This window comes from Oryza glaberrima, chromosome 6, assembly GCF_000147395.1.
Source record: "Oryza glaberrima chromosome 6, OglaRS2, whole genome shotgun sequence".
In the NCBI taxonomy this organism is placed as follows: domain Eukaryota; kingdom Viridiplantae; phylum Streptophyta; class Magnoliopsida; order Poales; family Poaceae; genus Oryza; species Oryza glaberrima.
In genome coordinates, this window is record NC_068331.1 from 658,032 (window position 1) to 685,431 (window position 27,400).

Below are 27,400 nucleotides of genomic sequence, written 5' to 3' on the forward strand. Positions count from 1 at the left end.
ACGCGTCACCCATCCCAAATTGCTCCCCAGGCTAGGAACGTCCTCTCTTGGCCGGGCCCACTTGCCTCGCCCAGGCCGAGCCCACTTACATCACACACGCGCCCGTGAAACCGCCTCTCCCAGGCCGGGGCCACTTACATCACACACGCGCCCGTGAAACCGCAAGAGTCAGCTCTGATACCATTTTGTAATGACCCGCCTCTCCTAGGCCGGGCCCACTTACATCACACACGCGCCCGTGAAACCGCGAGAGTCGGCTCTGATACCATTTTGTAATGACCCGCCTCTCCCAGGCCGAGCCCACTTATATCTGGCAGCTTTCATAGGTCATAGACTGCCCTCACAAACCAACACATGTCTTTTCTGCACACTTTGTCCTCACTCGTGTGCACCCGAGAAGAATTTCCCGGTCGGTCACCCATCCCAAATTGCTCCAGGCCAAGCACGCTTAATCCCGGAGTTCTTTGGAGATTGGCTTCCGGAAAAGAAGTTGCAACTTGTTGATATGAGTATTCTATTAATCCTATTAAGTCCTAGGCCGGGATGTTACACCTACCAATGCCAGATCTGACGGCCCCGAGGTCCATCGTCGCCGGATCTAGTGGTCCTGAGGCGGACCCCTCCGCTGTCGTCACTGTCTAAAGTCTTGCTTGCTGTTACCATTGACGTCCCGAGGCCGCCACCTCTTGGAGCTGTTGGGCGATAGAGTGGAGAGGGAGAACGAGTGGAGAGGAGATGGATGGATGAGAATGAGTGGAGGAGAGTGTCTCCCGGGCTGATAAGGCCTCCAATGTTTTTGCTGATAGTCCTATTAAGATGGATATCTATAAAAGTAGGGTTATTTTTACAAGCTGCCCTCTTAAGTCTTTGCCTATGAAAATCAAGTTGGTCCATAATTGGATGCTCTTGGTGTATTTTCACTAACGTTTCTCTTTTTTTCATCACCGGCGAAAAAATAGGAGGTGACATCAGGAAAAAAAATCATTTTTAGTAGTGTCACTCACCCTCTCGAAAACCCTAGCAAGTGGTGAGCTCAGGCAAAAGCTAAGTTAATTTTTTACTGTACTTTAGGAAAATTTTGTCTTAAATTTGATCCAAGTTGTGTTTATTCCTGATCATATAATAGTGCTTAAAGTAGTGAGATCAATCAGCTAGGAGTAGCTCGCTGTGCTACAATGGTGCATGATCAGGTCAGCGTGTTTCTGCAAGATGCACAGGAGTTTCTGCAAGATGCAGAGGAGTATGGGACTATGGGAGCACTAAACTGTCAGCACAGCAACAGCAGCTTTATCCAGCTAGATTCCCTCTCATTCGATTTCCCTTTCAAGTCAAAAGAACCATGCTACTGCTTTTAGCCCTGTTACATTACGGTCACTTGCATGCCTTTGTTAGGAGTGTGGATATGCATCGCTGATGAATTTGATTAGGAGTGTCTGAAAGAAAGAAGCATCTGAATTGTGTGCCTGCCTGCCTGAAGAAGCTTGCCTGATGAATAATAATTTGATGAAGTATATATTCGATGGCACACGTACGCTACACACTAGTAGAGACTATAGAGATCGATGACATAGTACACAGTATGCTAGAGAATCTGTGTTGGCCTCGATCATGGCTTTTGAGCTACACAGTCAGATGACAAACAGACAGACAGACTTTATAGCAACATCTAGCAGCAGCAGTAACATCTGTTAGTGTTGACCACCGTCCCCCCCCCCCCCCCCCCCCCCAATGCAACCCCACAGTGACAAAGGCACAACCCTACCAATGCTTTCTTCTTCCTCCTCCTCTCTGATTACAGTTACATGAACAGTTAATTTGTTGAGCTTTGCTCACTGCTGCAGGTGATCCCGATCAGTACTAGTACTAATTTCTACAGTATGTCTGTCTGACGATGAATGCAGGGTTGCAGACAGACGGACAGCATCTTTTCATCTTCAGTGTTCTGCACTCTGAATCTCTGACACTGCCTGTGATCCGTGCGAGAGTCTGTCAGTCTCGCTCGTCTGATCAGTGATCACCACACTCTGCAATCTGTGGGCTGTGTACCCCATATCTTTTCTAGGATTAGCTTTATGGACTATATATATATATATGTGTGTGTGTGTGTGTTTCTCAAAAAGAAATTTCAAGGGGACCCGGCTAGAAAGAAAGAAAGAGATCCTGCCTGCACTAGTAGTAGTAGCTTTATTATCGTGTTGCAATTGCATCCTCTCTCTCTCTCTCTCTCTCAACTCTGAACTGATCTTCTCGAATATCTCCATAATTCAGAATGGAGAGGCTTCAACCAGAGATGATCATGTTTGGTATGGTGTCACAGTTAGTAAAGTCCTGCAAAAAAAATAAAAAGGGAGAATTCTTTTTTTTTTTTTTCAGATTGTAATACATACCTTCTCTATTATGTAAAAAATGGTAGTATGTTTTACTAATGGACAGCATTATCTTAGGGATGCATGCATGGTTTACTCCTTAAAACTGACTAACTAATCTTATCGATCTTATCTTCTCACTGGGGAATTCTTCTTCTTTTTCTTTTAACTAAACAAGTGGAGAATGGTTGGATGGTCCAGAAAATCAGAACAGATAGCATGCGCATGCCAATTGATCCTATCCTCATTCTTATCTGTACTTGCATGGATAGTAACATGTGGAAGAAGAAGGAACTAATTAACCAGTTGTCCTCCTTAATCATTACTAAATTTAGGCGAATGCATGCATGCCCTGCTTAATTAAGCCAGCCAAAATGGTAAAAGCTTTAGTACCAATCCACATGAGGTAGTAATTAGTCAATCAAACATTCATTCATTTAGGATCCACCATCTCGATCAGGAACAAAACTGATGACTACCACAGATATATATATATATATATATATATATATATATATATATATATATATATATATATATATATATATATATATATATTAGCATATAGCTCATCTTTTTTTTTACCAGAATATGAAAAATTCAGTACAGTCTATACGCAAGTAAAAATTAAAATGTTTTCTTTTATAGCTTTATGATTTTTTTTTACAGAAGAACAATCTGAATGATTATTTTTAAAAGATATTAGAAGCTTTATTAAACTCAACGTGATACGAGTTGGATGAAATAGACCGTGCAACTATTAGCTAGAAGAGATACGTAATATATCCATGTGTGGCCATGTAAATGGAGACGTTGCTACATACAAATTAATTGAGCTAGATACATATGGAGAGCAAAACCATGGTTAATCAGTTTTGCATTTCGATCACTGGAATTGATGGACTGTGTTGTTATTAAGCTAGGGTACAAGAAAAGCCGGCGATAAATTAGATGGATCGAAACCAAACCACAAGAGTCCAAAGAAGAAAGTACAAAGGATCTCTGGACATGCTCACGATGAATAATCCCATCGATCGAGCTACTATACATACAAAACTCACTACTAGTAATTAAGTGTTGAGGGTTCGAGAACAAATTAATTAATCGCCAAATAATGCATCACAAACATCATCAACCTAGTTATCGGTTTCTTTTTTTAAATCGAGAACATCTTGATTAATTATGTAAAGCCCTTTTTGTCCTCTCGAAAAAAAAAAGCTAAGCACGCATTTTTTTTCCGCGTAAATTAAAATTAGAGAAATAAATAAATAAAGGAGGGAATTGGGCAGTCGCCAGGGTATATATAGAGAGGGAGGAGCTTAGCATTTGGCGACACTCGTCTCTGCGTGCGTTTCGTTCCTTCGTTGCGTTGCGTTGGTTCATCGATAGATCGTTCTCGATGGTGATGGAGGGCATGGGCATGGCGGCGGCGTGGGCGGCGGGGGACCTGTGGGTGCTGGCGGCGGCGGTGGTGGCCGGCGTGGTGCTGGTCGACGCGGTGGTGCGGAGGGCGCACGACTGGGTTCGCGTGGCGGCGCTGGGGGCGGAGAGGAGGTCGAGGTTGCCGCCGGGGGAGATGGGGTGGCCGATGGTGGGCAGCATGTGGGCGTTCCTCCGCGCCTTCAAGTCCGGCAACCCCGACGCCTTCATCGCCTCCTTCATCCGACGGTCAGTACTAACATACTCCCCTCCTCCTGCCACGTGTCACTGGTGGGGCCCACACCACTGCTGACTTGTGGGCCCCACCGGTGATCGATCCTTCTTTTTTTTTTTTTTTTTGCTCTCTTTTGCATCATATATGCACGTATATCTCAAGAAATTAAAGAATGAGAACACACACATCCGCAGAGTGATCTTTTGATGCAAGTGTGATCTTTGAATCTCTTTGATCGCTGCAACTTGGATCGAATCCCACATATATAAACGCAGAATTTCAATTGGTGGTGTGCGTGAGAGAGAGATTTGGTTTGGTTTGGTTTGGTTTGGCTGACCCTGGAAATGAAACCCATCGAGATGTTGTTATGATCGGGAATTTAGGGGTTGTTCAGATTAATGACATTTCAATTGGTAAAGTTGTTAAAAATGTATATCCATTTAGTTTTTTTATAAAACTTTGGTAAATATATAAGAAATCCTGTCAAAACTTGGTAATATTGTCAAATTGTAAAAATTTTGACAATGCCAAAATTTGGTAAGGTTTGTTTTAGTTATAATCTGAACAGCCCCTTAATATGGATCCATACTCCATTTGATTTCAATAAGATTGTGGATGGATGGACGGATCATGGATGGGTTGCTTTTTAATTTATGTAAACATCAAAAGATGCTCCCCTTTTGAATGGTACTACTGCTAGTATGATATCAGCGTTGTTGCAATGCATGATCCATCTATCAGACCCTAGCATCAAGGCATGGTACTTGATTGTTTTTTCTTTTTCTTTTCTTTTCTTTTTGCACTAGGATGCTCTTCTTCTACCTTTTCATCATCATACCTGATATGCTGCCCTGCCCTGCCCTGTTGTCAAAACCCATACCGATGTGTTTTTCTCGCAGCAATAAAAATATATTATGCCTTTTATTTTATTTATTTTTCACCTTTATGAACTTGCATGCATATCTTCATATCCTTCAAAACGGTCCTGTTAAATATTCATGTTGATATGTCTGAATCATTGACCAAACACACTCCTGAAAAGAAATCACTAGCTAATAAGTATAGCTATTACTCCTAGAAAACCCCATCCTGTTGTAAAAACAGCAAACCATGGGATATTTGATGGCTTTATGCCATGTACTATTCTGCTGAGTGATGTCTAAGCATTTTTGGCTCAGATTAGGAATTGTCGGCACAGCTTTATTTGTACAAGAATTGACAGCAATTGATGCTAATGTGGTAGGCTCACGAGAATTCACAGCCAGATAAACGTACGAGCTAGTTTTAGCCAGTCATTAGGTTGCTGACACCGAAATGAAAATTTTGTGGCACCCACTGTCCATCATCAGATTTCCACCACTCCAGATATGCAACAACATATTCCAATTTTGCCGAACAAAGTTTCAGGACAAAAATCTCTTTCGGTGCTTTGCTAAATAGTTAATACACTGCTTGCTGATCTCTTGTTGCATATATTTACTGTTAAGACAAATTCGGTGGGCATAACTAGGCATGCATTAGCTTTTGTTTAATCTGCTATATATGCCATGGGAATCAATATCATATAGCTAGGTGAAAACAAAGCACCCAGTGCTTTCCAAATTAGTATATGTGCGCTTCACCCTGATTGTCGTTTAGTCAAACGTAATCTCCCACACTCGGATTGATTTGGTGTCCTTTTATTGCTTGTCTTATGCACTGATTATCTTAATCGATGTTAAAAAGATGGTTACACGTGTTGTTCATAGATTAATGCCTTCTGTTCTGAAAGATGCAACAATGTGTTGCCTTTTTGTCAAGAAAGATAACACAAATGAGGCACAAGTAGAAAGATTGTTGCAAGATCAGTTCTTCAGATTTGCATAGGAAAAATGTTTGTCATGTCTGTACCATTGTCTGCATCACAGCAAAATGACTTTTGTCTCTTCATTCACTTATCTCAGTATATTTCTTCTGCATATATACTAGAGTACTAGTTTCAGTAACAAAGAAATCATCTGTTAAAAAAAAATCACTTCTTTTTTTGTGTGTGTGTTCAAGTTGCTCTAATTTATGGCAACTGAAACAAGAGACTGATATCACTGGAACATCAGCAGCTTAATTCAGAAGTTATAACAAATAAAGTTGTAATAGTACATTCATAGCGAATGAAGTGACGGAATGAAACAGAAATGCTATTAATCACAATCAAATCGAAACTAAAAATATGCAAACTTATGGTGATTTGGAAGCATGGGAATGCAAAGAATGGCAGGTTTGCTCTAATTTCTGACAACTGAAACAAGAGTTGACACTGAAAACAAGATCACTGATCGTTGTGATCACAAAGTAGTACTCCCTCCGTTTCGAAATATTTGACACTGTTCACTTTTTAGCACATGTTTGACCGTTCGTCTTATTCAAAAACTTTTGTGAGATATGTAAAATTATATGCCCACATAAAAATATATTTAACAATGAATCAAATGATAGGAAAAGAATTAATAATTACTTAAATTTTTTAAATAAAACGAACGGTCAAACATGTGATAAAAAGTCAACGACGTCAAACATTTTGAAACGGAGGGAGTAGCAAATATTGTAGCACATTGATAGTAATCAAAACAGAAAAAAAAGAAGAATGGGAATTTGATGGTAAGCATGGAAGAATGGCACAGGTTTGGGCGGACAGGGGTGTACAGGACGTTCATGTTCAGCAGCCCGACGATCCTGGCGGTGACGCCGGAGGCGTGCAAGCAGGTGCTCATGGACGACGAGGGCTTCGTCACCGGCTGGCCCAAGGCCACCGTCACCCTCATCGGCCCCAAATCCTTCGTCAACATGTCCTACGACGACCACCGCCGCATCCGCAAGCTCACCGCCGCCCCCATCAACGGCTTCGACGCCCTCACCACCTACCTCTCCTTCATCGACCAGACCGTCGTCGCCTCCCTCCGCCGCTGGTCCTCGCCGGAGTCCGGCCAGGTCGAGTTCCTCACCGAGCTCAGGCGCATGACCTTCAAGATCATCGTCCAGATCTTCATGAGCGGCGCCGACGACGCCACCATGGAGGCCCTGGAGCGGAGCTACACCGACCTCAACTACGGCATGCGCGCCATGGCCATCAACCTCCCCGGCTTTGCCTACTACCGCGCGCTCAGGGCTCGCCGGAAGCTCGTGTCCGTGCTGCAGGGTGTGCTCGACGGCCGGAGGGCCGCCGCCGCCAAGGGCTTCAAACGCTCCGGGGCCATGGACATGATGGACCGCCTCATCGAAGCCGAGGACGAACGCGGCCGCCGCCTCGCCGACGACGAGATCGTCGACGTCCTCATCATGTACCTCAACGCCGGCCACGAGTCCTCCGGCCACATCACCATGTGGGCCACCGTATTCCTCCAGGAGAACCCCGACATCTTCGCAAGAGCAAAGGTCACTCCTCACTCTGCTTCTTTTTTTTTTTTCCTGTCACTCCAAATTTGGTTTCAATCATCTGAACTTTTGCATTATTTGAAATTTTGCATGATTTGATTTTGAGTTCAGGCTGAGCAAGAGGAGATCATGAGAAGCATTCCAGCAACGCAGAACGGATTAACCCTCAGGGACTTCAAGAAGATGCACTTCCTCTCACAGGTATAATATAATAATATATATAGGGAAACTCTATTCATTTCTTAAAGCGATATCTCCTTGTTTTTTTATGAAATTTAAAAAGTCATTAATTTTTTTAAAAAAATTAGTATGATATATCAACATATGATATGTTACTTCATAAACATACATATTCAAATTCAACTTATACAAGTAGAAACAAAAATAACAAATTTGATGGATAGAACACGTAATTCACTGTCAAATTTGTTATTTTTGTTTTGAATTGTATATGTCGAATTTTAACTTGCATGTTTGTAAAAAGATATATCATATATTCATCTACCTTGACAAAGTTTTTTAAATTTTTTGATAACTTTTTTGAACGCCATGCACAAAACGAGAGGATGTCCACTCGAGAGACAAAAATCCACTTCCATATATGCAAATGATTTTTAACACAGAGGAATATACTACTGCTCCAGCCGAATTACCACAGTAATTACTGCATAACTAATTTGCACGCTAATGATGATGAAATCTGAAGGTTGTCGACGAGACACTTCGCTGCGTCAACATCTCCTTCGTGTCCTTCCGTCAGGCCACAAGAGACATCTTTGTGAACGGTGCGTTTTCACATAGCTGAAAATCCATCCCTTAAAGACATATCAGAATCATCATCATCTGAATTCTGATTGATGTTGTTGTTTCTCTAGTGAACCACATCGACTGATTACTACTAGTGCTTGAAATGAAATGAAAATGAATGAATGAATGTTATACTAACCAAGAAGAACCCAGCAGGTTATCTTATCCCCAAGGGGTGGAAGGTTCAGCTGTGGTACAGAAGTGTGCACATGGATGACCAAGTTTATCCTGACCCCAAAATGTTCAACCCTTCAAGATGGGAGGTAAATTAAATTCAATCCATTCGATTCTCTGCCTTTTTCAGTGTGTTTCAATGGTCGATGTAATTTTTTTTGTTCTTTCAGGGACCCCCTCCGAAAGCCGGAACATTCCTTCCATTTGGACTGGGAGCAAGACTGTGCCCTGGAAATGATCTTGCAAAGCTGGAGATCTCTGTCTTCCTCCATCATTTTCTCCTGGGTTACAAGTAAACCTCCTCTCAACATATTTATGACAAAAAAAACTACTGTTAACTGAACATGATTAATTGTGAACAGATAAAAGACTAACTGCTGCACCTCTCTTCTTCTTTTCAGTCTTTATTTCTTCTACTCTTTTCATTTCATTATCAGTTTACTTGTAGCTTCCAGGATCAAAACTGAAAGTTATGCCTTTCAGAATACCAACTCCAAAAAGGATAAAATTGCTTTGTTCAAAGTTCAAAACTGAAAGTTGACTGCTGTGTGCAGGCTGAAGAGGGCAAATCCAAAGTGCAGGGTGAGATATCTGCCTCATCCCCGGCCTGTGGACAACTGCTTGGCGACGATCTCCAAAGTTTCCGATGAACACTAAAAGTTCAGGGATTCTTTAGCTGGAACCGAAAACAGCCAGGCTAGGCTACTTGTTCCTCTGGGACAAGTAAATAAACATGATTATAAAGTATATCACGTACTCTGGAAGAAAAAAAAGAGAGAGAAGTGATGTGTATTCGTCTTGATATGCTCGCTTTGGTTTCGCATTGTTCTTGTTTGTCCTAGCTTAGGACAAAGATTAAAGTAAAGCAGTTCGAGTTATACTAACAAGCTTCCTGAATATGGGAAACACGCAAGCATTCCCCTTCTTTTCTATCTATCCACCTCACTGAATTTGGATTGTTCTTTATCAGTTAATAAAGATGGCACGAAAAGTTGCAGTTTAAGCTGGTTTTTGTCTTCTTTTTATTCTTTTTTCAAAAATATTGCTTCTTTTTCTGTGAGGGCAATTTAGTCCCCAAGCTACATACCTATCTGCAGAAGTTTAGTCATATTTTTTTTATCCCGAATAATTTCAACCACAGCTATTTATTGTTCAACCCTACTAATAATACTTGCCCCAAATGATCCGGCAATGCAGCTGGATGAACACAAGCGTCGATGATAAATATGGTTCATATGGATTTAGCCGTCCTTCAGTTAAACCTGATGTTGAGGTTTTAAAGAAGCCACTGAGCAACTTGCAACAGAGAAGATTTTTCGAGGTTCTGATCGAGGGCTGAATTGGTGGACTGCATTTTTCAAGATTGAATCAACGATACATCATAAATCTTTGTATGTCTCTCATAAAATTGACCAAAGATAGTTTTGCTACAAATATAAAACTAATGTATTTAAGGTTCTCAATATCTTTTTTATACAAATACTTAAATTAGGTTGTTGAGTCAAAAGGAAAAAAAAAGTCTAATATAAGGTTGTTGCTATGAAGGTTTACTTGAAATATTTGTTCTAAATCATTCAACGTATAATAACATTTTGGGTGCCGAGAGGGGGGTGGGAAGTGACCGCAATAACAAATATAGTGCTTACCCAAGGTTTAGCCCCTCACAAAAAGTGAAAGTTTTGTTTTTTCGAAACATACATAGAGGCACAAGTAACCGACAATTAATGAGTTCACGTGCATCAACAATGCTCTACGCAAACATGTGTTAAGACTTAACAGGTGGAAGTAACCGACAATAATGAATTCAACATGTCTCGACAGTGCGTTACGCAGAAAGTGTATTAAGGGTGTGTGTAGTATATGCACGTGATGTACGTACGTCTTCTACATGATCGCAACAAAAAAAAGAAGGAAAAATAGGTTCTCCTATTCCTTCTATACAAGGAAAGACTTTAGGAAAGCCCCCATTTTCCGACAAACGGTTATGATGGGTCAAACTCAGCCTTATCATATAGCAAATTTCTCACAAAAAAATTGTACATTCAATACCCTACTACTATTTATCTGCTGTTTTAGACACAAAACAAAAGCTTATTTCAAATGGCACAAATCAATATATTTTTTTGTTCAAGATCACAGCCTACCAGTAGGTAAATTCAGTTTCACAAGAAAAGGGTAAGAGAGAAAAAAGAAATTGGAGAATGACCAAAATACCCCCTTCCCCTCCATCTATTTCTGTGTTTGTGCTCCTCTACTGTCTCCATCTCCCTTCTCTTCTGCTTCCGATCTGCAGCGCCTTCCGCCTCGCCGGCGAGCAAGCCGGCGCCGTCGACGGCCTCCTCTCCCTCCCGGACCCGCCCTCTGCCCTCCTCCCCTGCGCGACCTCCTCGCTCGCTCGCCCGCCCGCCCGACCTCCGACTCCGGTTCGCGTCCAATTTTGAGGTATCCACTCAATTCTTCTCCCCTTGGATTGAGCCCGCGTGGCATGGATTGGGGATCCATCCCGGACTAGGGTTTGGTTTCTTTGCCTAGAGCTGACCCATCCAGCGTCTTCCTGATCTCTTTCGGGCGTCGTGCTGTGCTTGTAGCAGTTCATAGCAGCTTTGTTAGGTCTGCCCCCTTACCGTAGGCGCTTTAGGTACTAGTTTATCGATGAAATTGGGTTGATAACAGTGATGATGCAATCCTGCTGTTGTTGTTGATGAGAGCAGGAGTGAAATGGATGGGGTTGTCGCCGCTTCGGCTGATGCCACCAGGGACGAGATTAAGATTATGAATGTGTACATATGGGACATGGATGAAACCCTCATTCTGCTCAAGTCGCTGCTGGATGGCTCGTATGCTGGTGCCTTTGATGGCCTCAAGGACCATGATAAGAGTGTTGATATAGGGAAGAGGTGGGAGAATCTCATTCTGGAACTCTGTGACGAGCATTTCTTCTATGAGGAGGTCAGCTCCACTCCACTACTATCTGCTGGCTACTTGCCATGTTACTATATATTTGTAGGCACATTCTTGGGTAGATGTGATTGATTTCCTTTTTAGTAATAGAAACAAGTTGAAATTCCCGCGCAAAGTTGCGCGGGTCTACTTGAAATAGAATCGTATCTGTTAAATGTTTGTAGCCATTAATCTAGGCCGTTATAATTTGGTCCCACCATGATGGATGGTGGAGATCTTTCTCTTTTCCGCCGGCCAACGTGGTGCTTTATATGCCTTTAGAGCAAACGTGGTAGCTCCTTTTAGTGAGCTCTCAATAATATAACGGATAGATAGATACGACAACTGTACCAGAAATAGATAGAACGTATGATAAAGTGTTTCTACAAATTGGACTGTCCATGCCAGTATCTTCTTTTTGTCACTGTACTTGTCGTGTAGTTATCTTTTTGGAATCCATTTGTACGTGAAATCTTGCTTCATATAATTCATCTAGCTGGGCTCTGCACTTAAGTGTCTGATGTTTCATTTAATGCATGGGTAAACCACTCTTTTTTATGTCATATTTGTTAACTGATCATTTTTGTTCTCACACAAAATGCAGATTGAGAATTACAATGAACCCTTTCTCAGTGCTGTCAAAGAATATGATGATGGGAAAGACTTGACAACATATGATTTTGAAGCTGATTGCTTTAGTTCGCCTTATGATGATCTGAATAAAAGGAAGCTTGCTTACAGGCACCGTGCTATTGGAGAGAAGTATACAAAGGTATCACAGGAATTACCTTCTCTTACATCCACCCCATATTGCTTTCTCTAGGCCTTTTTTCAGGGGCTAGGATGGTGAGGGATCCTGGCCATCCACCTGATTAGAATAACTTTCATTCACTTCCATATTGGCCCATCCAAACAGGGCCTAAGGTTCATGCCCTCTGTCAGGCATATTTTGAGTGTACCTTTTAAGAATGAACCTTCTAAATATGGATGTGGTGCAGTGCTCAGGTCACTTCTCTAGCGAAACTGTGATGCTTCATTCCATTTAGTAAGAATATTGTTACTGTTCAAGATTTGATACCATGGAGTGTCTGTGTCTGGTATGGATCAGCACACTTTTCTGGTGTTTGATCAATCATTGTTAGTTGCTATAATGCTTGGACTTTATATTAAGAAATAGAATAGATTCTTTATGACGTCTAGGAATAAATCGTAGCAGGGTGCTAACTGAAGTATGTTGCTTTTATCTTCTTCTTTTTTTTGCGGGATGTTCCATTGTGAGCTTTACGCTGAGCACTGGTCTGTACTTGTAATAGAGTTGCCACACACAGCAAGAAAGAGGTTTGTTCTTGGGAAGTATGTAGGTTAATTTGTATCAAGGCGACAGGGGTGGGGAGTTATGTGGGGATTATAGTGGATATTCAGTTCTTTGAAATGACTTGTCCTCCTCAGTGATTCTCTGGGACTTCATGTTTTGGTTCAGGCTATTTTGTTCAGAGGTTTTGATCTTAGCGAAACTTTATTTAGGAACAATAATAAGAAATAGGGCCTTAGAAGTCATAAGTGCCGTGCTGGGACTTTATATAGAGCATCATCATTAGATATTCACTTTTCAGCTATCTATTTTGTAGAGCTCTTCTGTTTTCATTTCGTTGTTATTATTTAGAACTTTTTCATGCCAGTACTAATTTCTAATATTTTGTCAATTTCATGTTTGTAATGAGTAATTGAACTTCTTTGGTGTTTCTTCTCAGGGTTTGGAAAAAATTCTGGACCACCACATGATCAAAGTCTGGAATGATCTGTATAGCGCGACCGACAAATACACCGATGGTTGGCTTTCTTCAGGTATTCTAACTCGTACTTATTTTCCTTTAATATTTAGAAAAAAAGGACTAGTTTTCTGATTTTTGTTGGCAGAAAAAAAATACTTTGGCCTTCAGTTCTGTTGATGAACTAAGTATGACAACAAAGTTGTAAGGGTTTTACAACCACAAAGAATCTTCTAGAGCCTTATGTTGCATAATTGATGGTACTCCAAATTGTCAATGCCGAAAGAACATGCTTCTGATATTTCTACTTTCAACCAGTGGGATTAAATTTGGGCTGGCATTTTTGTTTATGGACTATATAATTGTTATCACCAAAGCTATAAGAGTTTACAACTAAGAGGACCTGCAACAACTTAACAATGCATGTACCAAAATAATGTCCCTTCTGCTTGATACAATGTTTCAAAAAGCGATATGTGGTTTTGTAGCACTTATGTGGCATAATCAGATGCTTATGTGGTATAATCGGGTGCTTATGCGGCTTAAGCTGTACAAGGTTGGGGCATCCGTTCCTTGTATGCGGCCTTGTACGTGGCCTTGTAGACCTTTTTTTCAAAACACTGGCTTGATGTATGCTTTTAATCACTGTAGGTTGCCACCTCAGAATACATGTCCACTGAAAGAAAAGTCAGGAGTTTTTAAGTTTTTCTCTGTGTACTATGCGTTAGAACTTTTGAGAACAAGATTATATTGTCTTAACTGTTCTTTCTTTAGCCAAATTCAACAATCAGTTTTGTTGCTTCAGTGCTCAATTGCCTTTTCTCTTGTTATGCAGCTCATAAGTTGTTGGAAGAAGCAATGGGTAAATCAACAGCTGAGTCCACTGCCAAACATTCAAGCATCAATTGCATAGTTACATCAGGGTCCCTGATTCCAAGTCTTGCCAAATGTTTGCTCTATCGTCTGGATGATGTGGTTGCATTCGAGAATGGTATGTCTAAAAGTTCCTTTGAGCATTTTGTTTCTGTTGCGTGTTTATGGAAAATATGCAATGGGATAATTGGCCGTGCTGATAGTTCTTGAATGATTGATGGCCTTTGTATACCATGTCCAGAAAATCCCGTAGCAGTTGGCTACTGTTGTCATACTAGGAAGTAGATGAATTCTACGCATAAACAAATGTAGATTAATTTACTTAAAATCTGCTTCTGCTTTGCAGTTTACAGCTCCTGGGAAGTCGGGAAACTGCAGTGCTTCAAATGGATCAAGGAGCGCTATGATGGCCCAAACGTCCGTTTCTGTGCAATCGGAGACGGACACGAAGAATGCACCGCTGCGCAGATAATGAAGTGGCCATTTGTCAAGATCGAGTTCCACCCTGATGCCCCTCATAGGTTCCCTGGCCTGAACCTTCCAACCATTCATCGCATCATGGATACCGTTTATGATTCATCGAGCAACGATGGTTAACCAACATCCTGTTGGTCCTCCTGTTTACCTCAGTCCTCCGATGCCGGCATTTGCCAATTGCCGTGGAGACCTTGTTAAAGGAAATTGTAAGCAGAGAGATGCGATGGGAAGGCATATTGCTGACCCTCTGCCTGGAGAATTAGGAGGCTGGTGTGTGATAAATAAAGCGTCCGACTAGTTCCGGCATGTGTTTCTAGAAAGATTCTGTGCTGTTCGTGTTGCCATTTTACTCTGACCAGGCAAATCGTTCGTCTGTTGGTTGTTGTATGTATCCCGGCCATTGTGGTCGCCGGCGGTGTGCATTGGCATTTCAGGTGATTTTGTACATATGCTTCTTCTTCCTTAGAGTTGGTTGATGATGATTCTCGTCTGAACAATGAATAGGAAGTGTAGCAAGATCCTTGCGATGCATGGGGGGTGCTAGCTTATGATTCTTGTTTGGTACATTTCATATGTAGAAAATTTCACAAATTCAATAGGAACATTGTGATATACTAGTGAAGAGCCTTTTCACTGGTTGAGTAAATTTTTAACCTACTGATATATGTATATGAAACATACTACTAGTTTTTATTTATTTATTTTTGTCTGAATAGTGTTCAGTCGGTTTCCTTTCAATTTCTTATCTTACGCACATGCCGAACTCGGGTTGCTATCTGGCCCGTCCCAAGACGAGTTCTGATCGGATCCGGCCCAACTCAGCCAATGCCAAGCTGCAGATGATGAACAAGAAGCATATGGCCTTATCTTATCTTTTCGCTTATATTTATACTTATCAGACAAAATTTAAAATTTTAACATTAGATTTAAAACTAATTTTCAGGTTTTTCTCATTAAAATTTGTTTTTCAACATTTGCTTTTAGATCGTTAAGAACACATATAAAAATTTTATTCACAAATTACTTCTTATTTACGAATATGCCGTTTGGCCAAACAATAGGCATCTGAAGGTGCAGGTGACGGGAGCGAACAAGTTCCAGGGCCTCCTTCCATTCTGCTCAAGCAGCAGCAGGGGGAGGAAGAAGTAGTTACCAGCAGTTTATTAATTAGGCCAAGTGGACAAGATCGATGGCGCAGAAAACGTACCCTTCCACAACTATATAATCTAGATTAAATTTTACAAAAACTACATGTATTTTATATTATTTATAACAAAACTATAAATTTCAGAGCTTGTTTTTTTCGCCGGGATGGTGAAGAATGCCGACCGATATATATTAAGGAAAAGAGGAAAACTATACAAACCTCCCCGGGAGGAGGCACAAATGCAGTGCGTCAAAAGCACCGCCTTTACAACATTAAGCAAGTTTCAAAGGCTATAATCTTTCTAAAGCTGGTGCTGCGGCAACACTCAACGAGCTAACTAGCCCTGCTAATTTTCAAGTTTCCCATTCATTACATATGATCGCACACAGTTGTGTGACCGACGAGCTTGTTTTATAAAATTACAAATTCAGCGTCTCCGTTTATCACGAAACTACACATACTTCGTGCAATATATCCATCAACACAGATAATCTCTATATCGGTAATCACTAATTAGTGAGCAGATCATCCATCAACATATAAGATCTACAATTAATTCGTTACGAATGACCGGTTTCGTAGTGGTGGTGGAGAGGGAGTCCGCCGACCAAACCAAGGTCCTGCGGCCGGGAAAACGATGTGTGGCTTTTAGTAGCAGGAGTCGGCAGAAAGCATGTTGGTCGGAGAAGAACATATGCCGTACGTTTTGTACAGGTGGTGCATCCAGAAGAATCTCGATCGCAACTAGCGGGGACGTGTGTCCAGTCCTGGTGTTCCGATCGATCGACGTGGTGTACATGCACCGCGTCCACGTAACAGCCATTCATGCATGATGATCGTCTTTGTCCATCGACCAAAGTCGTCCAAGTGCAGCATATATATAATCGGATGCAACTCGAGCAACCTTACTTCCCATCATACGCCCTGCAAGCTTAGCTTGGTGAGGATCGATCGATCGATCGATCGGAGAAGATCATCAGATTGATAATTAAAGTAAGAAAGGTCGAGGATGCAGGCGGTGAAGGAGAAGGTGAAGGACAAGGTGAGCGCGGTGAAGGCGAAGGGGAAGGTGAGCAAGGCCAAGGCCGACGAGAAGAAGGAGGTGGCGACGGCGAGGTCCCACGCCGAGAGGGAGCTGGCGCACGAGCGCGCTAAGGCCAGGGTCGCCGCCGCCAAGATGGAGCTGCACCAGGACAAGGCCCTCCACCGTGAGGAGGCCATCCAGCACAGGCTCCATAAGCATGGCGCCGGAACCACCGCCGGCGTTCGTCCGACCGCCGCGGCGCCGGCGCCGCACCCCCCACCTGCTAGCTACTACGAGTAGCTAGTATGCACGCATGTCTCTCTGTGCTGCTAATTATCGTAACAGTTTCCACTAATCAATCTACTTACAATAAATAATAAGCCAGCCAGTGTGCATGTAATCTGTACTGTGTGCCAGACAAGATATCAGTGATATATCTATCGAGGTTGTTAATTAGTCGGATTGTGATCTCTTTAGAGTACTGGAGGAAGTTTTATAATGGATATTGTTGTTACGTCTATTTTTAGAGTAAATTTTATAAAACTACCGATACTTTCATCAAATTATCGATCACAGCGATTCAACACTAAGTTTCTTAGATTTCTGACTAAACGTATTATATACGTCACTGGTGGAGAAATCATCTTATAATACATTACTGGTGGAGAAATCATCTTTGGTCAGTCGGCTAAATTTCACAATAGTCCCTTTTCTAATAAAAACCGGGACTAAAAAGCATCTTCAGTCCCGGTTTAAAAGTTGAGAGGTATTTTTTTATCTTTAGTCCCGGTTGGTAATACCAATCGGGCGGGTGCGGCGGAGGCCGGGAGGATGGGGCCGGGAGGCCGGTGGCGCCCTACCCTCTACCCTCTTATGCTGGATTTTTTTTTTTTTTGAATTTATGATTCATTGGATTTGATATGTGATGTATGTGATATTGGATCTGATCTATGATGTATTTGAGTTGTGATGTATTTCTTTTAGGATTTGTGATGTATTTTTTGTTTGAGATTTTGTGATGTGATGTATTCGTTATCTATGATGCATTTCTAGCAATTTGTGATGCTACTTTGATTTGTGGATGATTTGGGGATATGATTGGGAATATTTAGAAAGCAGATCAATTTGAGAAAAAAAAAAAGATCAACCGGGATTGCTCCCACCATCTTTAGTTCCGGTTAGTAACACCAACCGGGACTAAAGATGAATTTTTAGTCCCGGTTATTTCACCCGAGATTAAAGATGAGACTATAAGGGGTTTCTAACCAGGAGTAAAGCCTCTTTCTCCACTAGTGTGTGCAAGTTTTACGATTAAATTATCACTAAACTTTAGTTTTTTGAGTTCTATAACTAAATTGTCACTAAATTTATATTTTCGTGAAAACTTTGCTATTAAATCTGTAATGCCACCTTAAATATAAAGTTTTGGGATATAGATTTAATGTTAAAACTATAGTTTTATAATACTACTTCAGATTAAATATATAAAATATATAGTTTTGTGATAATACCATAGTTTTAACCTCCTGAAGCTTAAGGATTACACTGCGAGTGTATCGACGCAACGACGGCCAGGGCAGATCAGATTGTAGCCTGGGTACTATGGGAATGGGAGGCTGGCTAGAGCCATAGGAGTTTTTTATAACTACCAACACTGTATGTGTGATTATTCATTGAATAGAGTGGAAAAGAATTACAAGGCTAACACACTGAAAAGCAGTAGTCAGGAAAGAAAAAAAATCTATCACCACGCACGGACAAACACCTAAATAAAACCCAAGAGAAGGCTAGTACCCGGACCGGACGCATGTAAGCGTGATCGGCCGCCTCTAGACTAACAAAGATCCGAACTACCCAAAAACAAACCTTATCAACCGAGCACTATACTCAATTATATCCACGCCTTTGGTATTGGAGGGGGAGAGGGTGAGAGAAAAATGGAACACCCCACACATGCCCCCTCCCCTAACATGGCCAGCTTGCATTAGCTAGGGCATTGCCACAAGAGGACAGACATATAAAAAGAGCACACACAAGCTATTTGGAAGAATTTTGGCAAGGTGGCCTCCTAGACGACGTTTGTAGGGAGAAAATCGATGATGAGCATCGATGCCGCCGTCCATCAAGGTCCTGAAGACAAGGTTTCACTTGGCAACCCTACTAGAGGAAGAAGGATGGCTCGACATAGCCTCCAAGAAGAAAAATGATACCCGAAACGTCGTTACTTGTCGCCTGCTCCTTGTCGATCCATAGCTAAACGCTCCATTGCTCCACTACCAGCCAACCTCAGTCAGTGCATGAACAACATTGTACCAACGCCCCATGCCAGCTAGCCTCGACGTGGAACATGGCACACATGCCGTCACCAGCCTCCCCTACGTGTTGACAGAAAACACGAGGCCTGGGAGATCTGCTTAACTCCAGTGCAGGTCCAAGACTCGTCTTCGGGTATGCTAGCGTGCCGGTTGATTTGATCATACAATCAACAAGAAATAACTACGTCCACTGTGTTGGCTTCCCTGTCATTACTACGTCGGCCTCACACGCCGTCACTCGGGCCAGCCTCCATGCCATTGCCCGTACTGACCTCTCGCTCCATCACCCACTCGTAGCACCAGCCTCCCATGGTCCCATCTCCACCAACCACGCTGGTCTCCGCAAACGCCAGCTACGCCTCCTCGTGTCGCGCTAGCCTACCGCCGCCAGCCGCAGGCCTCCACGCTAAGCCAGCCTTCCGCCAGGAGCATGAGAGGACGCCTTCTGCTCCCAGCCGACACCGCCAGCTTCCTTCTATCCCCGCCGCCACCTCCGCCACCTTCCTCTTGACGTCGGCGACCCGACATAGCCCGCTTACCCGGTTGGCTTCGCAATCACCTCTCTGCATGGTCGTGCCCACAATCGAAGCCACGCCGTCTTCACATAGCTGCACCCCGCTGCCTCATTGTCGCTGTCAGCTCGGGTGCGCGCAGGGGATGAGTCGGTCGCCCGCGCCGAAAAGGCTAGATCCTAACAAAAGGAGGCTGGATCTCGCAGTGGACACCGGATTCAACGACACCACCTTGTCATCGTCGCCTCGGTCGACGCTGCCTCATCAGACCTTGCCGCCAGCAGCCAGCCCCTCGAGGCACCGGCTCCGGCCTAGCACTGTCACGGCTATCGGTGCCTTGATCATTGTCATCCCATATCTAGTCAGGGTCGTGTACTCCGACCCCGTGACCTCAGGGAAAAGGAAAGCCCTGCCGTCATTGTCCTTGTGGCCACACGGTTTTCGACGACCCGCTCGGACGGCGGTGAGGCTGAGGAGGGAAAGAGGGGCGGGGGTTGCTGGCCAATGATTTCTATTGGATTGATCTAAGTAATATATATATGTCTTACAAAATAACTTGTGTACAAGGTAGGTGAATTGGGATTCGTACGTACGTACCACGTACATCCCCGTTTGGTACACGTCTTTACAGTAGCGATCGAAGCCCAAAAGGGAGACCGACTATCCGTCCATGTCCGCAAAGATGTTGTGTGTCCATATACAAGTGCTGTGCCGCGTGCCTGCCGTATAATATTCGTGGCGATCGACGAGGTACGTACGACGATGGCGAGGAGGAAAGGCAAGGACCTAATCAGCCAGCTGCCCGACGACATCCTGCTGCACATCCTGTCGATGGTCCGCTACAAGGAAGCCGTGCGAACCGCCGCGGTGTCGCGGCGGTGGAAGCACCTCCACACCAAGCTCCCCGCCGTGTCGTTCATCATGTCGGTGCTCGGGGCCCAGGGGTCGTCCTTGTCCACGCAGAGCAGGCAGCGCGTCGACAGCATGGCGCGCACGCTTCGCCGGCGCTGCGCGGGGCCAGACCGCCACACCGTCAAGCGCCTCTGTCTGGCCTACCGCAAGGACGTGCCCATGGAGTGCCGGTACGCCGACGAGTTCATCGCGCTCGCCGCCGCCTCCTCGCTGCAGCTGTTCCTCAACTGCCCAAAGAACCTACGCAACGACGACGCCGGGCCGTGGTCCCTGCATCTGCCGGCTGCCACCGCCTGCTTGTCCATGGAATCGTGCTGGTACTCGGTGAGGCCGCCCCACGTCCATGGCCCCGGCGCCAGCGCGCTCAAGTCGCTCACCTTCAAGGACAGCTTCATGGTGCTCCACCCAGGCTATCTCCAGGACACCGCCTTCCCGTCGCTGGAGGAGCTGCACATCTCCGGCTGCACCCTCTCCGGCAGCATCGAGATCACGTCCGCCACCATGCCGCGCCTCAAGCACCTCCGCATCGCCGACGTCAGCGGCGTGTCGCTCGGCACGGCGACCGCCATCGCCGTCCTCGCCGACGAGCTGACCACGCTGCGGGTGTCCTGCCACGACGGCGGCAAGCCCGACCCGCCGTCCAGCCACGAGATGCTCTGCGTGGAGACGCTCTTCCGCGCCAGCTTCACCGAGTACTCGTACTTCCGCCTGCGCGCGCCCAAGCTGCGGGTCTTCGACTGGCGCTGCTGCTACGCCAAGGAGGTGCGCGTCGACGCCGTCGGCCGCCACCTCTCCGACGTCGTCATCGAGCTGTTCGCCGGCAGGCTGCCTCGCTGCTACAACGAGGCCAAGAGGTTCCTGCAAATGGAGGATTGCGACAAGTTGATGAACGACGTCCTGCAAGGCATCATGCCTGGCCGCTGGAAGTACGTCCAAAGGTACATATATACTGATCGATAATTAATCTCATATTCATATATATAATCCTTCTTGCTTGTGTTTTTTTTATATATCATATCTTGCATGCCACACGCACATATTCACGGAATCTCTTAATATTAAATTCTTAATAAATGCCTCATAGAGAAAGTTCAACCATAAATACGTGAATTCAAAATTATATTATAGTGTGTATATATCAATCGATTTTGCTATATATTTGTCGATAAATTTTCTCCTAAAAATTTGACAGATGTAATTACAGTACAATCGTAGTGTAATTACACTATAACTTACATGTAATTACACTGTAACTATAGTGTAACTTGTATGTAACTTTCAAAAATCTCTCCGTAATATGTTATTTCGGTAAAATAGAGGTTGTGGAAACAAATCCTTACACATGTATGTGCTGTGATTTTATTTTTCTTCCTCACCAAAACAAATCTTGTAATAGATCTAAAGATTCAAAATTACATGAAACTTATATACAAGTTACACTGTAGTTACATGCAAGTTACAGTGTAATTACATATAAGTTACAGTGTAATTATACTACGATTGTACTATAATTACATCTGTCAAATTTTTAGTAGAAAATTTGTCGACAAATGTATAGGTGGTCTCCATATCAATAGGCTATCTAGCGATAACCAATCACGCAGTACGTGGATAGGCTACGTCGGTACGGGGTGGTGGATTGGTGGTATTTTTTTTTTTCCTGGCTATAACCTCCTAGGGTTTTACTCCCTCCATATTTTAATGTATGACACCGTTAGACTTTTCAATCACTGTTTCACCATTCGTTTTATTCAAAATTTTTGTGCAAACATAAAAATATTTATGTCATGCTTAAAGAACATTTGATGACGAATAAAGTTATAATAAAATAAATGATAATTACATAAATTTTTTTTGAATAAGACGAATGGTCAAACGTTAGATAAAAAGTCAACAACGTCATACATTAAAATATAGAAGTAGTATATCTTTTTTAATCTTTCCATGCTATATATTCAATTAAACTTTGCACTTTCCAAGGGCCGATTCGTAAAATAAAAGCTATCTAGCAAACTTTTGGCATGCAAATTCCTTTTTGACAATGTGTGTCTTTTTTTAAAAAAGTCTATACATGTCTAAAGCTTATATAATAAAAGTTTATATATGTCACTTCGGATTTAAATATTTTTATACAGAAAGACATATGTAAATGAGCTAGGCTAAACTCATCTGCATGCGCAGACCGCTCACCTATTAGAGCATCTCCAAATATCTATTTAGCCAGTTTGCCAACTAAACAGTGTCAATTTTGTTTTCCTGTCGGTCTCTAAATACTTCTTCTTCCTCCCTCCAATCTTCTCCTCTCCACCGTTGGTTGTCCACGAGTAATACAACGTTATTCTCTCCGCGTCCCCGCTTTCTGTGCCCAAACTACAGGTACAGCCGACTGTCCCACCGTGGCCCAAGCCGTCGTCATCGCCGCCCAAGTCGCCACAACCGCCGCAGCCTACCATATAGGAGGGCGAGAAACAAGGTGAGATGGGGGGAGCAGGATGACAGGGAGGAGGAGGTGGGGCAATGGCACCCTAGGATGGATATGCTGACGGCGATGGCAGCGTCAGCAGGGCCAGGTGGCGACTGCACTGCTGCATCGGATGGGGTGGTGATGGCGGCGACTGCTCGAGGTGATGGGATTCACGGAGGCATTGCTACTCACTGGCGGGCATGATGGCAGCAACGATATTGCCGCCATGCGCTATGTTATTCGACAACGCTGGAGGACTCCTTCACTGGCAATGACAACAGGGGATGCAAGGGAGGTCGGTGGCGGTGATGGCAATGACATCTCCACTCAATTCCGGCAATGGGGATGGGGGATGATGCTGGAGATGGTGGTGGTGAAGCTGGGATGAGGTGGCGCAGGAGTGCTGGAGGAGACTCTAGCTTGCCATCCTCCCACCTCATTGTCCTGTGTTCGAGTCGACAACCAGGGTGATGATGGGACCTTCTTCCTCGAGCTGGGGAAGACGGTGGCAACTCCAATAGGCTTGGATCTGGAGTGATGGAGGACCTTGGCATCGGTGCGGCGAGGTGGTGGCGGTGAGGTAGCTCTTGTCGTTGGCCCTACTCAGGGCAGTGTTACTTGATGTTGGTGTTTGGCCATCCCTCCTGCATATTTCGCCAGCGAGAGGCTTAGCCATTCAAATGGCGGAGAGTCTGTTGCAGTCTATTTTCTTGCCATGTTTGCTATTTTTTTTTATAGAGTGGGATGACCAACCTGTTGGAGTTGCTGTTAGACCTCCGTGTATTATATCCGTTCATACATAAATTTTCCACTCATTGATTAAACGTTTTTGTTGGCCTTTTTGCAGGAATTTCATAGAACGTGATGAATTGCGCCTGCGCTGCGAGATAACCGAAGATGACATGTGATCAGACGATCAGTGATCTTAATCAGCGCTCTCTTATATGCTTGTAGAATCGAGGTTAAATCAGTTGCATGCATGTAATTAGCACCATCTTAATTACAAGAGAAAATGACACCGTTGTCCCCTACCGTACCTCCATGCAAAAAGAAAGTATAAAAAAAAGAGTAATCCATCCTTGTGCCGTACGGCATGACTAACACCGTTAAGCAAGCGTTAACTTGGGACATATTTGACCCTAAGCACGAAGCCTGCGCAAATCAAGATGGGCCGGGGATTCAGGACGGGCCGGAGCGACGTCTCGGTTAGAGGAAAAAGTACATCAATGGTCCCTCAACTTGTCATTGAGTTACAAAATCATCCCCTAACCGCAAAACCAGATATATAATATCCCTCAACTTACAATACCGTTTACTTTAGATCCTTTGGTGATTTTAACCCGGTTTTATCCGATGTGGCAGCTGAGTCAACGTGGGACCCACGTAAGGCCCATATATCAGGATGCCACGTCATCACTCCCCCTATCTCCCTTTCTCTCCCTCTCACATTTCTGGTCTGGGCAGGCCAGCCAACAGGGCGAGGCGGGAGAGGATGAGGCCTGGCGGCCAGCGACGTGGGAGACGGGGCAACGAGGCGGTGACGGATTGGGCGCGACGGCGACGGGCGGAGCGATACTCCATTGTCACCGCCGGCGGTAGCACGTCGGCGCGGCTCCGTCGGCCAGGCGCTGCAAGAACTAGCGGGAGTGCGCACGAGGATGAGCCAGACGATGAAGGTGGCGGCGCCGGCGCCGAGGAGGAGGAAGGGGCTGGTTCCTTTTTATATAAATTCAAACAAAATTAAACCAACACTTTAGATAATTATATAAATTTATACGTTTTAAAAAAAAGCCTCAATGAATATGTACAGGATATAAACTAGATGAACTGGCGCGCCTATTTGCTAGTTTTGATATACGACGGGCTAATTAAATTTCAGCGAGGACTATTGCCTTGCTTCGTTACACACGAAAGTACGAAACCGATTGTGGCTTTGTTCTTTACCGTTGATTAGACATACACATCACATGCAATTGTTTTAAAGCCGTACTATAGACTTAAAAAAGTTCACAGTATCTGTAGAAAAAAAAAGATTTGCACCTTCAAGCCAGTGCTGAAATGCAAGTTTCTAAGCAGTTTCTGAGCTAGTCATCCTTGGACAACCCCTTTCCAACCTAAATTTGTGTGGAATTCAGGTTAATTGGTCCAAAATAAATGGGACCAAGAGCTAGAAATTGACCAAGATGCAATAAACAATTTAGGTGTGAAACCATGAAATGCTCACCTTGGTTTCTCGTGTTCTTGCTCTCGCCCATTTGGACAGTGCGGATTCTTGCTTCTCGAAGCCAAAGAAGGACACGGAGCTCCTCCTGAGCAGTACAAATCTAGGAGCTTTCATCTGCATATTTCATATTCCAGCACAAGGCTTATCAATGGCCGCGGTGAGGTTTTTTGGTTGTTTTGGGAGAGATGACCGTGACGGTGACGAACTCACCAGCTCTGCTCGAAGAGGACTGTGCAAGGGTTTAGGGTCTAAATTCTTGTAATGCATGGTAACAGTAGGTGCAAACATGCCACTTTATCTGGCACCCCTGGAACCATCACTCGCCGCCAAGACAAGAGGGAAAGGTGGTGGTGTCGTTGGAGCTCGTCGTCGACGGCGAACTGCTACCCAACTCCCGCGCGATGTCACGAGTTTTTTACCCCATTGACGAAGAGTGCGGCGTGCCAGCATGTGGGAGGAGAGGGCCTCTCCGGCAGCTGAGAGGGATAGAGGAGAACACCAGTTAGCTAGTTGGATCTGTACCACGGCGAGTTGGAAGCGGATGGTGGTGGATAAAAGGCCCGCAGTCGAGCCCGTCCTCGCACGCCGCCCGGCGAGCCGTTGTCGTCGTCTCGACCGGCGCTATGCTGAGCAGTTGCTGCCGCCAGAGAGGAAAGGAGGAGCTCCAGCTGGGGAAGGAGAGGAAGGTGTAGGAGAGAGGGCGAGCGGCGGTGCTGGAGCCGGCACGAGCCACATCCGCTGGCCCTGCTCCTTGCCACCGACCTTGCTCGGCAAATCCGGCACCCCACCGAGCGGGGCGAGAGGGCGGGAGAGAGCAAGCGGAGGCATGAGGGAGATGAAGAGTACGACGCCGGCCAGCGTCGAATTACTCCGGTCAGCCAGATCCGCTGACGAGAAGGTCGGGCTCGCTGGATCTGGTGGCCCCAGCCTCCTCACGGGCGGCGACGACGGCTAGGGAAGAGCGAGGAGGTGGCGATGGCGCATGAAGAAGGGGCTATGGGGCACCGGATCCGAGGGGCGATGGTCAGCTCCGCCGCCACCCTAGGCCCCGATGGGCGCCGCGTCCGCCCTCCCCCTGCTGACGTTACCACAAGAAGAGGGATAAGGAGGGAGGAGGCACCGGCGTCAGGTCTGATGGACGTGGTGCGTGCGGCCATGCGGAGGCGCGGGCTGACGGTGGCGGCAGCGATACCCCCGCCGCCACCTCATCCAAACCCCCCGCCACCGCCACCTTCCTACCAGCACCTTCAACCACCGCCACCGCCGTTACTACCCCTGCTGGCTCCGTCGATCCAGAGAAGGGAAGAGGTGAGGGGAGGGAGCAGTAGCATGGTGTAGATGAATAGTACGGCGTCGACCAGCGTCCCGTTACTCCGGTCGGTCGGATCCGACGGCGAGGAGGCCAGGGTCGCTGGATCCGGTGACCTCGGCCTCCTCACGGGCCACGAAGATGGCTAAGGAGGTGGCGGCAGCGCGTGAAGAGCAGCGGCGGAGGCGGAGGCGGAAGAGCAGAGAACTGCGGAAACCCCGTTGCCGGTGTGCGAGGTGGGGGAGAGTAGGAGCTCCGACGCACGCGGCGCTCACGGGCCGGCTCCGCTGATGGAGACGGGGGTAGGGCCGTGCTCCCCGCGCGGGTGAACACCGCACCGTGGCCGTCACTGTTGAGGGACACTAGCTCCTTCGCCCCGAAATCACCCGCTATGGTCGACGCTCCCGAGTTCCGCAAGCTCCTCCACGCTGACGACCTCTTACTTCCCGGCTCCCCACCGCCTGCCCTGCTCGCCCGCCGCAGCTTCCTGCTGGGGACGGCTTCCGCTCGCGGCCGGGTCGACTGCTGTCGCAGGCCCCATTGCCGGCCGACGGCGGGATAGGGGGGGACAAGGGGGAGGGGCGGCGGCGAAGCGCCATGCGGAGGAGATGGGACAATAGAGATTGGGGGTGAGAGCCGGGAAAGGGGAGGGGATATATATGATGTTTTTTCGAGAAAGCCCTCGTGTTTTTTATCTTTACACAGCTACCCTTAGGAGTAGAACTCTACTACCACTGTCCCAAATTAGTAGTCACTTTGACTTTTTTATGTAACGTTTGATCATTCGTCTTATTTAAAAAATTAGTACAAATATAAAAACGGATAAGTCATACTTAAATTACTTTGGATAATAAAGCAAATCACAAACAAAATAAATAATAATTTCATAATTTTTTGGATAAGACGAATGATCAAAAGATACAGATAAAAACTCAAAGTGACAAGTATTTTGGAACTGCGGTAGTATCTTCTTTATATTGTACTTCTATACGAGGGTTGTTTCGTATAAAGTGGAACGTGGTGTT

At 45.0% G+C, this 27,400-nt stretch overlaps 4 protein-coding genes and 1 long non-coding RNA gene across 7 annotated transcripts; 4 read left to right on the forward strand and 1 right to left on the reverse strand.

The window, feature by feature from the left end:
- The first annotated feature begins 3,695 nt into the window (after nt 1-3,695).
- Nucleotides 3,696-9,412, forward strand: LOC127776322 (ent-kaurenoic acid oxidase). The gene is made up of 7 exons (XM_052302677.1): nt 3,696-4,034; nt 6,678-7,428; nt 7,540-7,629; nt 8,135-8,213; nt 8,392-8,498; nt 8,580-8,701; nt 8,964-9,412. The coding sequence occupies exons 1-7, from the start codon at nt 3,766-3,768 to the stop codon at nt 9,064-9,066; spliced, it is 1,521 nt and encodes a 506-aa protein (XP_052158637.1). The 5' UTR covers nt 3,696-3,765; the 3' UTR covers nt 9,067-9,412.
- A 1,258-nt stretch (nt 9,413-10,670) lies between these two features.
- LOC127776323 (eyes absent homolog) lies at nt 10,671-15,163 on the forward strand. Its single transcript, XM_052302678.1, has 6 exons — nt 10,671-10,851; nt 11,121-11,358; nt 11,954-12,121; nt 13,101-13,194; nt 13,954-14,109; nt 14,338-15,163. The coding sequence occupies exons 2-6, from the start codon at nt 11,128-11,130 to the stop codon at nt 14,586-14,588; spliced, it is 900 nt and encodes a 299-aa protein (XP_052158638.1). The 5' UTR covers nt 10,671-10,851; nt 11,121-11,127; the 3' UTR covers nt 14,589-15,163.
- A 1,379-nt stretch (nt 15,164-16,542) lies between these two features.
- LOC127778016 (late embryogenesis abundant protein 6) lies at nt 16,543-17,089 on the forward strand. The gene has a single exon (XM_052304654.1). The coding sequence runs from the start codon at nt 16,625-16,627 to the stop codon at nt 16,937-16,939; it is 315 nt and encodes a 104-aa protein (XP_052160614.1). The 5' UTR covers nt 16,543-16,624; the 3' UTR covers nt 16,940-17,089.
- A 3,139-nt stretch (nt 17,090-20,228) lies between these two features.
- Nucleotides 20,229-24,778, forward strand: LOC127775700 (uncharacterized). Its single transcript, XM_052301988.1, has 5 exons — nt 20,229-21,316; nt 21,911-22,002; nt 22,755-22,851; nt 23,690-23,746; nt 24,307-24,778. Exons 1-5 carry the CDS (start codon nt 20,229-20,231, stop codon nt 24,584-24,586), a joined length of 1,614 nt encoding a protein of 537 aa, XP_052157948.1. The 3' UTR covers nt 24,587-24,778.
- On the reverse strand, nt 21,106-26,983 carry LOC127775701 (uncharacterized). 3 transcript variants are annotated; one of them, XR_008018015.1, is made up of 4 exons: nt 25,277-26,983; nt 25,067-25,180; nt 24,883-24,956; nt 21,106-21,236 (listed from the first exon to the last, which is right to left on the reverse strand). It is a non-coding gene; the product is annotated as an uncharacterized LOC127775701 (long non-coding RNA). The 3 variants fall into 3 exon arrangements; XR_008018013.1 differs by lacking the exon at nt 21,106-21,236 and adding an exon at nt 24,463-24,558; XR_008018014.1 differs by lacking the exon at nt 21,106-21,236 and having other exon boundaries at nt 24,837-24,956.
- Nucleotides 26,984-27,400: the final 417 nt, after the last annotated feature.